Source organism: Haplochromis burtoni, unplaced genomic scaffold (genome assembly GCF_018398535.1).
Source record: "Haplochromis burtoni strain Fernald_Lab_line unplaced genomic scaffold, NCSU_Asbu1 Contig_189, whole genome shotgun sequence".
NCBI classification, from domain to species: Eukaryota; Metazoa; Chordata; class Actinopteri; order Cichliformes; family Cichlidae; genus Haplochromis; species Haplochromis burtoni.
Genome location: NW_024582550.1, coordinates 152,319 through 167,744, shown reverse-complemented (window position 1 = coordinate 167,744; position 15,426 = coordinate 152,319). Strand labels below are relative to the sequence as shown.

Here is a 15,426-nt window from a genome sequence, read left to right as displayed (position 1 = left end):
GCTGATGAGGTACAAGTCTCAAAAACTCACAAGAGCACATGTACCAAATATGATATTCTTGGCTTTAAAGGGTTAAAATATACATTTATGATTAAATCAGGACAATATAACATCTAGCAAGATTTCCAAGATTTAGATTTTTTATTTTAATTATATTCTGATTACAGCTACAACATAATGTAAGATGTAGCTTTTTTTTAAAAAATTTAATTTAAATAAATGACTGAAAATGACCAAATTGGTCAAAATGCTTACTTTGACAAGGCTGCAACCTAAAAGTAAGAAAGAAGTCATGATGTCTATTTTACTTTTTGCCACCACAGGCCTTACAGTCTCCTTCATTAAAAAACAAACAAACAAAAAAACTTTATTGGAATTTAAATTGTCAGTGACAAACAGGGGTTTGGTATTGAACTCTAGTATTGAAGTCACAATGCAGAATTACCACTAAAATACTTTTATCAGTTCCTAAGGTTCTCAGTGGTTTGGCCCCTCAGTACACCTCCTGTTTGCTTACTGTTCACAGTCCGGTCATCCCCCTCAGTTCATCAGCTGCAGATCTTTGAACTGTTCCCAGAATCAGATCTAAGTGAGCTGAAGGTGCTTTTAGTCACTGTGGTGCTGTTCTTTGGAACAAGCTCCCAGCTGATCAATTAAATTGTGCATCAAAAGCATTAAATAAATCTATTTTTATCTACGCAGTCCTACAGTAAATTGGAGCTTTTTCTTTATAATAAAAAAAAGTCGCTTGCATGTGGACTATTTTTTAACTGAAAAATGATCACATCATTAGTCTATAGAAACAAAATTTTTAAACTAATTAAATATTAATCAATAACTAAAATGTTGTTCCGGGTCCAAGTATTTCCCACAATACTTACAGTCAAGTACTATATACAGTACTAATAGTATGTGTACAGTACAGGTCAGAACAAGAAAAGACAAGACGTAACGCGGTGCTATGAGTCGTTGTGCAGCGTCAGTGTCAGTGGGGAAAAAAAAAAAAATCAGGACATAATTAGAAGGGAGGTGAGTGATACATCGTCACTGACGCTTTTCCACTCTCAGCAAACTCCCCCTTAATCATAACCCTAAAGGCAAAAGCTAAATATTTGCACTCTCTGAAGACTCTCTGTAAAAGTACTACTAAAAGTAGTAGGTTTCCCTGTTAAACAGATTTGGCAGATTACACTCCACGTTGAGCTCTCCTTTATGCGGTTCATCCATCAGGCCTATAAATACGTCCAGCTCAGCATTCATTAGGTATCTGCCTTTGAAGGTTTCTTGTTTTTATTGGTGGGTTGACATTATAAAATCACTTTGATCCCCCTCCCTGTCAAACACGGCTTATGTCGTCATTACTTTTCTGGAAGGTCAACTGCAGAATTAGTCATATTTCCTTCTGTGCTCTTAAAGCAGCGGACACTTTCAGGTATACTCATACGTGTTGTAACACATGAGGATGTGTCAACTATACAGAGTTTTTTTTTTATGTCATATAGAGATGTAGTTACATATTTCTGTATCTACAACTTCTACATCCATCCATCCAGATTCTGCACATTCAGGCGTCAGCTGTTCCTTCTTCAATCATCTTAAAAAAAACTTCTCTGTTTTGTAAAATCACTACAAATATGGACAATGGTCATACTCTAAACAGTCAGTATTTAAAGTATCAGAGGAAACGAGCTGAAGTGGTCAAGCAGCGGGTTAAGCTGAAATTCATGTATAAATGACGACTATATAAGATGCACACACACAGATTTACAAGAAACTGATTCATAAATTCCAAAGATCTCATCAGTCCATCTGACTCACCATTAGAATTGCAAACCGCACAGACAAACTCTGATGACTTTGTCATTGTGAGCTAAAAGCCACTGTGTGCTTGCATATTTTCCACTCATATGCACATGTCACTCTCTATTCCGTTAATGTCCTGGAATAAAATGATTTGGATCCAGGAGATGAAGAACATTTTTGCACAGTGTGAACATCAGGGGCTTGTTTGGATGTAAAGATACTGTGCTTGTTAAATAACAATATCAAAGTATTCATTGTATGTTGCTTTAAAGGGAAACTAACACACGTACTGAGAGTGCAGCTTGATGATATGAACACTAAAAGAAAACACGATGTAAATGCCACATACTGGAGGATACACCGCTTTGAATTTCATTCTAATTTCTCTAACCTAAATAGACATAAATACACATAAAATAATATGATGCATTAGTGCTATTTTAGGTTAAAAAATGCTCTAGTTCTTCATTATGTTGCGGGGGCCAAGTTACAGTTAAACCCATAACTTTAGTTATTTTAAGTTAATATAAAAGAACTTTACTTTGTGTGAAAGAACTGAAAAGCTTTCTTAAGAAAAACAAAAAAGTTCAGACACCAGTGTGCTCAGGGTTGTGCAACAACAACATCTGGATTGAAACCACATCTGGCCTACCGCCTGCGCTTTTGAACGATGTCGATGGGACGGTTGACGGCGCACGGCGACCCGCAGATATTCCCGTTCCGCATTTTGAAGTAGCGATCCTGGACCGAGGGCGTCAGATACACACAGTTAGTTGGTAAACTCATGTCTACAGTTTGTCTCTCAGCTGCTTTTGTTCTCCACTAATTATCCTTTTCCTCCTCCTCCGGGCGCTCCTCTGCTCCTCGGCTCCCGCGCGCTCTCTTCTCTCCCTTCACGGCACACCGGGTTTCCACTGACACGCGGGCAGATGGAGGAAAGCCCTCCTCGGTGAGTTTTGGCAACATGACTCCAGTCCGGCGTTTGGAGAGGGCGAAGAAAGGAAAAGGGATCAAAGCAGTGTGGGTTTTAAAGAGTCATTTCCTCAGCGTCATGCTGCTGTTTCATGCGGTGAAACACAGAAAAGCTAAACAAGAGCAGAGCGTGAGGAGGCTTCTTTCTAATCCACGTTGAGGAGTTCAGAGCTGAACTCTCCCTCCCTCTGGAGACACGCTCCTTTCTCCCTCCCTCTGTCTCACTCTGTCTCCTCCTTCCAGGCACATGGACTACTGAGGCTTTAAAAAAGACATGAACTATGTACATGTGCATGTACAGTATGTGTGGGTTAGAGAGGGGACTGATATGGGTGTGTTTGCTTTCAGTTGGAGTAGCTTCATTGTGTGCATGTGGATATACTTCTGCCATATATCTCAGCGAGGACCAGTTTGAGTTTCAATGAGAACTGTGAGGCAGCCTTCGCCTTTTAAGACCCCTTTAAAGAATTCAGTTTTGGTTTAGGGCAGGATTGTGAGCTTAGTTTGATTGTTAAGTAGGGAGGGAAAGTATTATGTAAATGAATGCTGGCACAAAGACGTGTACGTATGTGTATTGTATAAGCAGTGTATGTGTGCGTAAAAGAAGAGGTGTGTCTCCCATCTTACTTATTTGCAGGATCAACAAACACACATGAGTCATGAAGCATTCCTGCCTCACACCTCAAAAATGTCATCACTTCATTCATTACATATGAATATGAAAAAATTCACCCTATTTACTGTATGAATTTTCCAATTATTGCCATTGTGAGGTCACAATAACCTTTGACCTTTAAGGAGGATCTAGTCAGTTCCTCGAGTCCAAGTGATCATGTGAGACAAATTTAGAAAACTACATCTATGTGCAACAGGAACCATTGACACTCTGACAACATGATGGCCAGACTTGTGTGGGAAAGTATCAAGTACTTTTAAAGTATTTTCAAAAGAAAAGCGAGCAAAGTCGCTTAGTGCATCTGAGGAGCAACATTCAAACAGCAGTGTGTTAGCAGGTTTAATTAGATATTCCCCCTTTTTGTGAAATACTTCAGCCTGCAGCAGCTCTAGCACACCAGCACCAGTCAGTCTCACGACACAGAGCGGTGGACTTGCTGGACTCGGTGATCTCACCAACTGGCTGGCCCGCTGCTGTCGACACTGCAGGCAAATATTTGTCTTTTGAGACAGTGGGCCGGAGCCTGGGTCAGACGTGTTGGCAGGCACACGGGAGAGGAGGTGGAGCAGAGGGGGATTTAAATGTCAACCCGTTTTTTAAAAAAATGGTTGGCTAACGATGCAGCCAGATGTTGTGACGTAGTCACAAAGAGGGGACGCAGATGTTTCACCCTAATCTCTGAACTTTTAAGTGGCTAGTTGTGACGAAGTCTTTCTGTGCGGAGCTATTTCTCAATGGCTGGTGTTCCCACAAAGCCACACTTTAATAGCATAGCAATCATCTTTAACTTCAGCAACAATTTTTTTTTATCAGTGAAGATTAAAACAAAAAGAAAGCTCATTATTCATGGCAGGTAAGCTCGCAGTTTCTGTGCTACTCCAGTGTAAGTAACGGGTCTAAGAAACCCTCCAAACACCACCTCTCTCTCTCTGGGACATTGCTGCTGGATGGGCTGCTCAAATCTATGAAAAACATAATAATTCAAGGTGATCAGGAACATGTCTGTGGACACATAAGAACCACACTTTTTACCAGCTTATTATACCATTATGCTGTATCCTGTGTGACTGTAATCATAACTGACCTCCTTCTAGCCTCCCAAAAGAACTAGGTCAGACGCTGGTCCCTCTAAACCAGAGCAGCCTAATAATGACGTCAACACACTTATAAAAATAGTGTTAAACTAATCTGTTGCATTACCCTCATTCATAAAAAAGACCATGGGGAACCCTACACATTTTCTGGTGACTTTCCTGCAAGGGGAATTGACAGTTTCACTCTTTATTTGTCTCACAGTTATAACCAGATGCAAACTTTCCCTGCACCTAAGTCAGGGACTCCATTCATGTGAATAAAGCATAATAAAAATAAATAAATCAAACTGGTCAGCCGTCACTCATCGTGGAAATTATAATTGCAAACAGAATCACTGGCAGCAGTTTTATTGGAATCAAACAATCAAGAGCACATTTGGTTTGCTCCTGTAAATGCAGACAGAGTAGGGCACTCTAAACTGTCACTGTCAATAAAGACATAAAACATCCCTACAAGCAAACCTCCTGCAAACCCATAAAACACATTAAGACTGAATTCCCTTCCAGCCATCTGGCATAAGGTTTTCCAAGAAGCCCAAGAACCATGCATCAATCAGGCTTAACAATATGACCACCTGCCAAATATTTTGCTGCCAAAACAGCATTGAGCCATCAAAGCACGGACCCTTACAGGCGTGGTATCTGGCACCAAGAAGTTAGCAGCAGATCCTTTAAATCCGGTACGTTGCAAGGCGAGGCCATGGATCGGACTTGTTTGTCCAGCACATCTCACAGACGCTCGATTGGATTGAGATACAGGAAATGTACTTGTTGACACCGTTCTATCAGAACCAGCATTTAATTTTTCTGCAATTTTAACTAAAGTAGCTCGTCTGTTGGATTGGGCCACAAAGGCCAGCCTTCGCTCCCCAGATGAAACACTGGGCTTTGGCCTCCAACGATCCTGTTGCTGGTTCATCGCTGTTCCTTCCTTGGACCATTTTTGACAGATACTGACCACTCCAGATTTGGAACACCCCACAAGAGCTGCAGTTTTTGGAGATGCTCTGATCCAGTCGTCTAACCATGACAGTTTAGCCTTTATCATCCTTACATCTGCCAATGTTTCCTGTTTCTAACAGATCAACTCACTGCTCCCTAAAATGTCCCACCCAATAACAGGTGCCACGCTGAAGAGATAATCAGTGTTTTTCAGTTCACTTGTCAATGGTCATGATGTTATGCCTGATCGCCACACACACACACACGCACGCACGCACGCACGCACGCACGCACGCACGCACACACACAAATTCAGATGTTCAGATGTTGGGTTTGGCAAAATAAAGACTAATCCATCTGCTTAGTCCGCAACAATAATATGATAAATATTTCCTGGTTTGTAAAGGACGGTCTACCTGGAACAGCAGCAGCTCCTCTGGGCGTCTGGTTACACTTTTTGGCATCAGACCATTTTCGGTCAGGGACACAACGTCAGCGAGTGCCTGGTGTTTTCTGGGAAGTCTTATTTTCACAATTGCTTCTTGTTCATTTTCCCACATTCCAGTTTATCTCGGAATGCAGATTCCCAGTTTATAGTTTTGTTGAGTTGATTAAATTGAAAAGGAAGGCCTCACAGAGCTAAAGTGGCATTACTAGAATGCAGAATATTTTCAAAAAGGTGAAAAACTAAAGCACAGAGGTACAATTCATTCCTCCCTACTCCTGCATTTTTCCAGCGCTGTCTTAAAGGCCATTTGTAATATCTGGAAAGACAGAATAAACTTATTTTGTTCCGCATGCTGTGATTTCTGGTATCATATTTAAATATTTGTAGTTAAACTAAATGAAAACTCCTGTTGTTTCTCCCCTCCAATGCTGGCATCTGTCCTTGTGAAATGTTCCTGTGTTGGACCTCTAAACAGATGCCAGCGTGGAGATTTGCTGAGAATGAGGTGTTTGTGAGGCCGCTGTGTAACCAAATCCAACTGGCCAAATGACTTCCACGGCCCAGCTGGCTGCAGGCTCCTATGACATTACCTCTGCTAATGAGAATGAGCTGTGAGGGCAGAGTGTCATGAGCGTGTGTGTCTGAAAGTGTGAGAAAGTGTTTGAGGAACTTTTCAGTACAATGAAGTTTTGTTTAACTCCTCCTTTAAGGATCTTTTAGTGCGCTCTGCATCGGAAAGCAGGGAGAGTCTATTCTACAGTTAAAGACGCGAACAGTAAGACAGCAGCACAGATATTCTTGCGCCACCTTGTGAAGAAATCTGTGGTGACACAGTGAAGTGCACGCACAAACTTTAAAATACTATTTTCTAATTCAGTATTTTCCAAATGCATTCATACCACATCATTTATAATGAATTCTTAACATACTTTTAGACCTATTACTACCATCTTTGGTTATTCAGGAGTTCACACACTCCTCTTGATGGACTCAGGTCCTGTATCTCCTATAACACACACAACAGTCTTATCTATACCAACTCTTATCATTAGTTTTTTAACATTTATGTTTACTTGTCCAACGCAAGTTAATAAGATGATGAATGAATATGAAATGTGGACATTGTGCAAACAGGAGTTTTGTAAAGCCACAGTTGTGACTAAGCTGAGCTGACAGCCCAGCAGAGGTTGCTGTTTGCCAGTAAACTAAATGGAGGAAAGCCAGACACACACACACACACACACACACACACACACACACACACACACACACACACACACACACATACATATAAACAATGCAACAGATCTCTGCACTCGTTAGCACAAATGAGAGTAGAAATTGCAATAATTTTAAAGAGTCAGCATCACAGTCTCCTTGTACTGATGGATAGCGAGGTAAACATCAACAGTACGTGATGTGAAAAGTGAATTATTAAAAAACAAAACAAAACTCAAGAGCCTATCATCAGTAATAACCCAGCAATAAAAAAATATCACATCTCTACTTCAAGAACTGATTTAACGCACACCCTGTAGCCCAAGATGACCTCACACACTCTTTGGTGGAACAATCAGTATGGATTTTGTGACTGGCGGCTATGGCTGTGTGCACGCAAGGAACGACAAACACGTGTCACATTCACGTGTTATTTGCTGCCAGCCTCTGGTGGGGCTGGGGGAACAAATTTAGGCTCGGGGGGTTTATTTTGGGGGCCTGGTGTGTTATTGTGGTATCAACCCCCCACCCCACATCTCCCCTGCCCTGCTTAGACTCAACTGTGGCGGCACTAGGTCAAAAGTCAGTCCTAATATTAGTTTACTTGTTACAAACTGGGTCTAATGGGTAACTGGTTACTGATATTCTCTGTCAACCTGCCAAATCACAAAGTACTAAATATTCCAATATCCCTCATCTTAAAACACAAAAATTAAAGCATTTCACACAACTTAGAGCTTTGAAGCTGAAACTATTTCCCAAAAAAAGATTTTCTCTTATTTTGTAATTAAGAAAACTGAGTTATGTGACAACAGTCGTAATTCAAAAATAAGGAGCCCCAACAAATCCACTAAAAGTAATTCTGGGAGTAATATTAAATATAAAGACGTTTAGGAGGATTTAACTGGATTAATACTCCTAGTTCGCAGATCATGGTCATGGAGGTAAAGGTGTGGTTTTGCTGAGATGTGGCGTGCACAACTGAGTGAACTGCTGAACTGGCAGAAAAGAAGAAACCTTTGGCCCTCAGATTTCACCTCAGTTTACCAGCAGGGAGGGCAAAAACAGGCATGAGCAGTCGAGTTTGAATACACACAAACACAGCACAATAAGATCTACAGAAGGCGTGTGTGCAGTGAGAACTTGTGCAGAAAACTTGCTTATAACTTAAGAGACGTGCAGACGCACAGAAGCCAGTGAGGGATTATCATTAGAGTCAGCTCCTCATTGTGACGTCAGGAATAACTAACGTCACATCTGTCCAAAACATCTGTCTCCTGCTCAGAAACATCAGTGAGAAAAGTTTGTTATTCATGAAGCGGAGGGCACACAATCAGTCGACTATTTGAGCAACTTCATCGTGCAATAAAATGTGCGTGACTTGCAGCAGAAACAGGAAGTCTGTTGGCTGGAACTTACCACAAATGTAACTTGCTTCCTCTTGAAAGCTGCTGGTTTTAATGCAAGCAAATACAAAATAATTGCATTTTAAAAAACACCAAATCACAACTTTAAAAACAATGCATTGGCATTGTCAAAGAAGTTGGTACTATGAAATCTAAGTTCCAATTACCAAAATTGTATAATCATTTGAATATTTATCAGCTGCTACACGCCAGCTCTCTGCTGCTGTTTTTTTTTAAAAAAAAAGTGAGATCTCATGCCAGAGTGCCTACTTTATCTGCAACAGCCTTCTCTGGGATGTGTGTTTGTTTAAAAAATTATTATCTACAGTCTATTTTCCATGTTTCTTACTGTCGCAGTGACACTACAAGTGCAGATCTCTGAGCCAATCTCGCTGAGCAGCCTATCTGAACACTCCCTCTCATGAATACGAGTGCCAAGGAGATGCAGGATGCAGAGTTTAGGAACATACCCCAAGCACGAGTGTCTCCGACCGTGTCCAAAACCAGTCAGCCCTCCTTTCCTTGTCAATCGGAGGTCTTTGTTCATTGTCCCTCGAGCGCCTGACTCATATGAGACACTTTGGGCTGTAATGAAAATAAACTGCACATCTGATCTGAGCCTCTTACAACAGTTCTTCACAGTTTAGTTATTTTTCTCCCGTAAACCTCCGGGGGTATCTGGATCGGCTCCATGAAGTTTTGCGCACCGATAAACCAAAAAACATGAAGATTCCAGGTGAGAGGCAAAAAGAAAATGGAAAGGATCAGATAGAGAGCAGATCTGCCCAATCTTCTGTTCCTCGGGATGCGGGAAGAGAAATCGTGGAATGCTGCAGAGTTTCTGTGCCGAGGTTTCAGGCAAGCCCCAACAAGGCAGACAGGAGTGTGATATTCAATTAGTCTCCACAAGCAAGAAGCACACATGCAGCTGTTGTAACTGTAGACTCAACTGAATTGAAGGATTTTCCACAGTTGTCTGTCCATTCTCATTGATTTGTTGTTGTAAATACCCAAACTAATCCCAGACATGACACTGACAGCATTCCTGAAGGGGTTTTCAGTAGTACAACTCCAAAACAGAGAGAAAACAGGCGACCTGTAGAGAAGTCTGAAAATTTTGAAAGTAGTGTTTCTCTACTTCTCTGTCAGGCACTCACTCACTGTTCGCAGGAAAGGGGAAGGGTTGAGCCACTTCTGAGAGCAGTGACACTGCAGGGTAGCGTCAGTGAGGGTTTGACCTCTTCCTTTGGCAGTGCAAACACTGGAGGAATCCCCCGAGGTCGCTGTGGGAGCTGAGGACAGACCACCACGAGCTCCAATCTGTCTAGTACAGGATATCCAATGTCAAGATGTTCAAGTTACAAACTGGTCCCGTTTCGAGCCACACTTGCAGCTTTCCAAAGAAAAGCCTCAAAGAGAGAAAATGCTCCCACATTTAGAGAGTTACAGGGCTGCACAACATTTCGGTGTGTCCCAACTTGTTAAAGGGAGATCTGACTCGACTGTGTGGCTGGCGGGTGTTTTTGTGTCTGGCAGAGCTAGCTTGACGCAGCCTTCGTTGACACGTGAGATCAACATGCTGCCTGACCCAATACCCTCCTTCTGTTGCCCTGCAGCTACATAATTATAGAGGTTATTGTTAGAGTTGGTGCTGGGCAGGGTGGCAACGGGGGCTGGGTGGGCCTGACAAAACACATGTTAGGATTTACGGCAAAGAAACTTGGATAAACTAACCATAGGGAGAAAGCCCTGAGTTTCAACTTGTGCAGTTACCTTCTTAATGCGATGGCCCGGTCAAAGTCCAGAACGCAAGCTGACTGAAATGCTGTGGCAGGACCTTAAAGATACCTGAGGCAAAGGTATAAAAAAGAGCAGGCCACAGTTCCTCCACAATGATCTGAGAGACTGATGGAGTCACATAAAAAATTCAAGTTATTGATCAGGGGAATTTGTTGCACATCTTGCATGCAGACTGCAGGATCCTTTTCATCATGTGCAGTCATTGTGAAACAGGCTAAAATTTTGAGCATCAGTTGTTTGTTTTCTGACTAACTTATCAATGGCAGTGATAAGTGATATAAATTGCACGCCAGTGTAAATATATAAGATATATGGATGCATAAGTCACACGTTCCTGGCTTTATTTCCACACTGCTAACAGAAGAGGGGACTGGCCTTTGAGAGCTGTCAGGGCAAAACCCATGCAGATACTGACATGCCAATTCACTTTCAGACTGACGGACACTTGTTGCACGGCAACAACCAAAGACACCACAACCACTTCCCTAGGCACTACATGAACTGCAAACTAAAATAGGGTGTTGTGCTGATAGATCATTTATCTTGTTGTTAGCGCATGTATGTAAAGAGGCTCATAAGTTAAAACACATCAAATAAACCAAACAGGATGTAATGAAGACAAAGAAACAGTAAAAATGGTCTGGCTCATTTAAATCCTACCGAAAGGTACCTGACAGTGCATGGGCTTTATAATACTAATGAATATCTGTCCTTAATGCTATTTTTTTGCTGTTAAACATTTAAATAAGCAATAAAGGTCGTCTTCCTGATTGCCTGCTGGCTTATTTTTGTCATTACAACCACCCTGCTGTGACTCTTGTTATGCTTATTTCTTGTAACTACCCTTCCTTTAATCTGTCAAAAAAAAAATGATAAGGAAAAGGTTAGACAAATAATTAAACTCACCACTTCCTCCAAAGCATTTTAACTAGAAGGAATTGATTGAAATACTCTGAATTTTAAATGGCTTAAAGCTGCACTTTTGTCCTCATCCTTCTTTTGCAGTCTTGTTTGGGTTTTAGTTTCTGCTCGGTGTGGTTCATATTTTATTTATGCTGGCACTGAGACTCGCACACCTGACAGGGTGGGGTGGCGGGGAGGCTCACAGTATAAAACAATAGGATGTTTAAACATTACACGGGCAGGCATCAAATGACATCAGTAAAATGTCACGACTGATGACGTAGGTACACGCAACGTGTTTACAGGCCGCTTCCTCTACATAGTCACAGGCAGGCTGCCAGGGAGGCAAACAGTCAGGGGGTTTGGAGAGCGGGAAGGGCTGCCGCGGGGGGGCAAAAGCACCCAGGTTTCATGTTTATCTGATAAAGACAGTTTAACTTTCGACTAAATGGTTCGTGACTGCGTGTGGGAGCTTTCTCTTCAGTATGACATCAGTTTGCAGCCTCTATAATTAAACTGATTGGTGAAATGTGTATTTATTGAGAGCACGATTATAATTTTTAGTACCATGACAACTCAAAGGTTAGTTGCTTTATATAATCTGGCATCTTAACGCTAACGTGGGATCATTACGCAACATATTATCTTTGGCAAATTTATCTTTAACAATGGCATGTTTTACAAATTTAAATATTTGTGTGTGAATTGCAGCTTTTTTTGATGCTATGTTTTAAACTCAAGCATAAGACAGCATTTATCACCATTGAATGAATTAAGAAAGGTGTGTATGGAATCTGTGGTCATGTACAGGCAGCTCTGATGCCGTTTGTGTGCAAAATTGACAATAACAAGGGTGAAAATGAAAACCACAAGAAGAAACCACCAATATTGCTGCAAACAGCCTGCAGCCACATGAGGGTGGTGACAGCAGAGACAACCTTGTTAAGAAAGTCATATAAAATGACCTTCCCCTGTTAAAACTCCGCTCATTTTCCAACACTGTGACTGCTCTACAAAAGAGATAAAAACATCAGTTATTTACTACATATAACTGATTTTAATGCTAAAAAACACTTCTACGCTTGTAAACTTGCATCTCCGTGACCCGAAAATAGTTTTTTCCTGGAGTGTTTACATACATCAGAGAAAAATGAGGGCTTTAGACTCCAGGGTAATTTTCACAGCTTTCTCAGAGTTTCCTCAATTGACCTACTGGTCACGATTACGTCCGTGGAAAATCTAAATACGTCACTACCCGGCACTGCTGCTATTTTATTTCTTAAACTACCATAGTGAGGTTCTCTTTGGAAAAAAAAAATCAGCAAATGCCTTCATAGATCACTCTGTTATTTAAACAGCTTCATCCATCAAACTTTGAACATTTAGGCTCTGTCATAGCCTGAACAAGATTTACTCAGCTCCATCTTTTCTGACGTAAAAACAAAAAGCAGGACACAGGTTGCCTGTTTTCAGTCACAAGGACTGACAAAGTGACGATGCAGCATTAAGCGTCATCTTTGTGTTTACTGTGGTGAGCCACCCCGAATCCCTCCAGACTTTAGCTTTGTCTCTGCTACACAGAAACCCTGGTGGTATAGGAAACCTTTCTCATCTCTGGCTCCGCCAGGATTGCTGAACACCTTGGGCATGAAACAAAACCCTCTCTTTCATTGCCTTAACAATAAGGTCCTTTGAGATGACACCGGTCCCGACGTCAACAAAACTGTGATTTCCCACAGTTACCTTATTATCAGACAATGAGGCTTTTTTGCTACTGCCAACCCATGACACATACCGTGATGACGTGAAAAAGCAGCCTCTGCAATGTTACCTCAGAGCTGCTGAACAAACACTGGGCCTATAGTTTATTAGAGTTCAGCAGAGTTCAGAGAAGATGATCTCTGAATCCCAACCTTCTGATTATCTTATCAACGTACAGCTGAAAGTTGTACCTATAAAGAACTCCTTCACCCATTCACCCCACTATGTCTTAGTGCTTTCTACCTAACAGCCACACTTCGATGAACACATCAGGAGCAACCTGGGCTTCAGTATCAGATTGAAGCGGCGAGGGATCGATTAGTAGACAACCTACTCTACCTCCTGAGCCACCCCTTACACACAGCTTTCCACATAAGCTAACGACAGTAATTAGATCCATGTCATTGACTCTACCTGGGTGTGTACGCCAAGGTGAAGCGGCGTTGCAGGGCAATGTTACGGTTCATGAGGAGCTTGCGGAACAGCAACGGCGAGTGGCGGGGGGAGTTCCGAGGAGAGTCACCGGGGGACATCCTGGGAGATTCATAAGGCGAGCCGGATGGTGACTGCGGCTTCAGCTTGATGGGTTGAGGACTGCTGAGTGGGAAGGAGCCAGCCTCCCCTGAGCTTTCCAATAGGGCTTCACTCATGCTGTCGTGTAGGAGTTTAACAAAATGTTCCTCTTACGCTGCTCTCTGGTGCGACCTTCTAACCCCTGACAGGGAGTCCAAGTCATCCATCTCAGCACAGCAGCATTTATCAAGTGAATTAGGTAAACGGCTCTCAAGCGCGTCTTGTGATGATGCAGCTCAGATTCGGAGCCGCTCGTAGTTGGCTCTAAGTGCTTCACAGCCACTTTTGCGCTACGGCTTCATGGCTTTTCTCTACGGAGCCACCTAAAAGCCCTGTTGACGGACGTGGACACGAGTGCAGGAGTGTGCCCTCCCCTCGGCAGTAAGCTCTGTTTACATAGCACTGAGCTCTGCCTAAATATGGCCAGGCCTGAATTATAACGTTGTTAGCTCGTACCTCGGGTGAACTAGCTGCGTCCTGCACACACTTCACAGAGGAGTGAACCGTTTTACGTCGGCTTCCTTCCTCAACTCATCAGTACAGAAATATTAGACAGTGATTACAGCTCTGACTGTGTAGACACATGCCAGAGCTGTGCAGTGTCAAGAGGCCACAGTCTGGGTAGATTTTCACTATGATGGTTGCTGGGGTGGGGTAGTGGGGGTGGGTGGGGGTGGGGGCGACACTGTGTCTAAAAGCAGAGCCTGCTTGAGATAAAAGACAACGAGAATCCTGGAAATGTCACTTAAACTTTTACTGGTATCTTGACTGAGTAGCGTTTCCCACTGGGGCTGAGGGGTGATGGAAAAACAGAGATCAGCTCGAGTTTCATCTCTGACCCCCAGACAGCCAGTGACCCAACCCTCCGCTGCCCAAAACAAAACTGAACTGTACTGCTTGTGCCTAAACGTTCCCCTCGATAACGAGCATCCTGTAAATACATGCTGCATGTGCTTTAGTCGTGCTTAAGTTAATACTCGGCCCCAATCTATTAAACATCTAAATGACAGGTTCGCATTCAGGCAGTCAGGGATCGTTGCCATATTTATCACTGATCAGTACACGTCTTTCTAGAGTTACAGCCTACACATTAAAAAACAGATCAAGAAAAGGGAACTGCAAATCACATGAAGAATCTCAAACATTATTAGGAGCTTCACCCAGTAGTTAAACAGTTCAAATTAAGCAAAACTTTTGATTCTCTATTCAAATGTAAAGTGTTCAGTGCTGTGCTGGTTCTGCACTGCAATCATCACAGATTGCTTGTCAATCAAACAGTGGAACCACAAAGTCTTTATGCAACACTATTAGTTTCTGGGGTTTTGTGGAAAGGGTTTTTCTTTCTTTCTTTTCATCTGTTTCATTATAAAAACACGAGACCTGCACAGATGGAGTGACTATGACAGCAAACCTTTGAGCTATTTAAGCTACAGTGCCACGAGGGCTGGAGTTAAAGTATGTGAGTAATACTTAAACCTACAGTTACTGTTTTTGTGACTGCACCGTAATGCATCTAAATGGGATTAATACCTTCACAGAAAATCCAGCCACAATTATCCCCACTGCCATAATGTCTCTTTGCCTCTGCATCCATTTTAATGATGCATTAAAGTAAGGACGGAGAAGGGCTCTTGAGTTTGAGGGGCTGCCTGCCAAAGTACTGATTTAACTCAGGAAGGAGTGCAAGAGGTCACTGCAATGAGCTCATGAACAAAAACACTGCTGTTGTATGAAGTGCTGTTAAATGTGACCAGCAGATGGCGCCCACGCACAAACACAAGGACACAAATGCTCATGAATACACACACACGCACAAACTCAGCATTATGA

At 42.3% G+C, this 15,426-nt stretch overlaps 1 protein-coding gene across 7 annotated transcripts in view; it reads right to left on the bottom strand.

The window, feature by feature from the left end:
* Positions 1 to 15,426, bottom strand: part of LOC102294988 (cAMP-specific 3',5'-cyclic phosphodiesterase 4D) — a 100,610-nt gene that overhangs the window by 33,944 nt on the left and 51,240 nt on the right. For 2 of the 7 annotated variants that reach the window (XM_005934904.3, XM_005934907.3), the window contains exon 1: positions 13,438 to 14,257. The exons of 3 other annotated variants lie outside the window; for them this stretch is intronic. In XM_005934904.3, the coding sequence (XP_005934966.1) occupies positions 13,438 to 13,673 (236 nt within the window). In that variant the 5' untranslated portion in view covers positions 13,674 to 14,257. Of the gene's footprint in view, positions 1 to 2,455; positions 5,045 to 9,029; positions 14,258 to 15,426 lie in introns of those variants that run through there. 2 more of the 7 variants (XM_005934910.3, XM_005934909.3) reach the window with 2 other exon arrangements.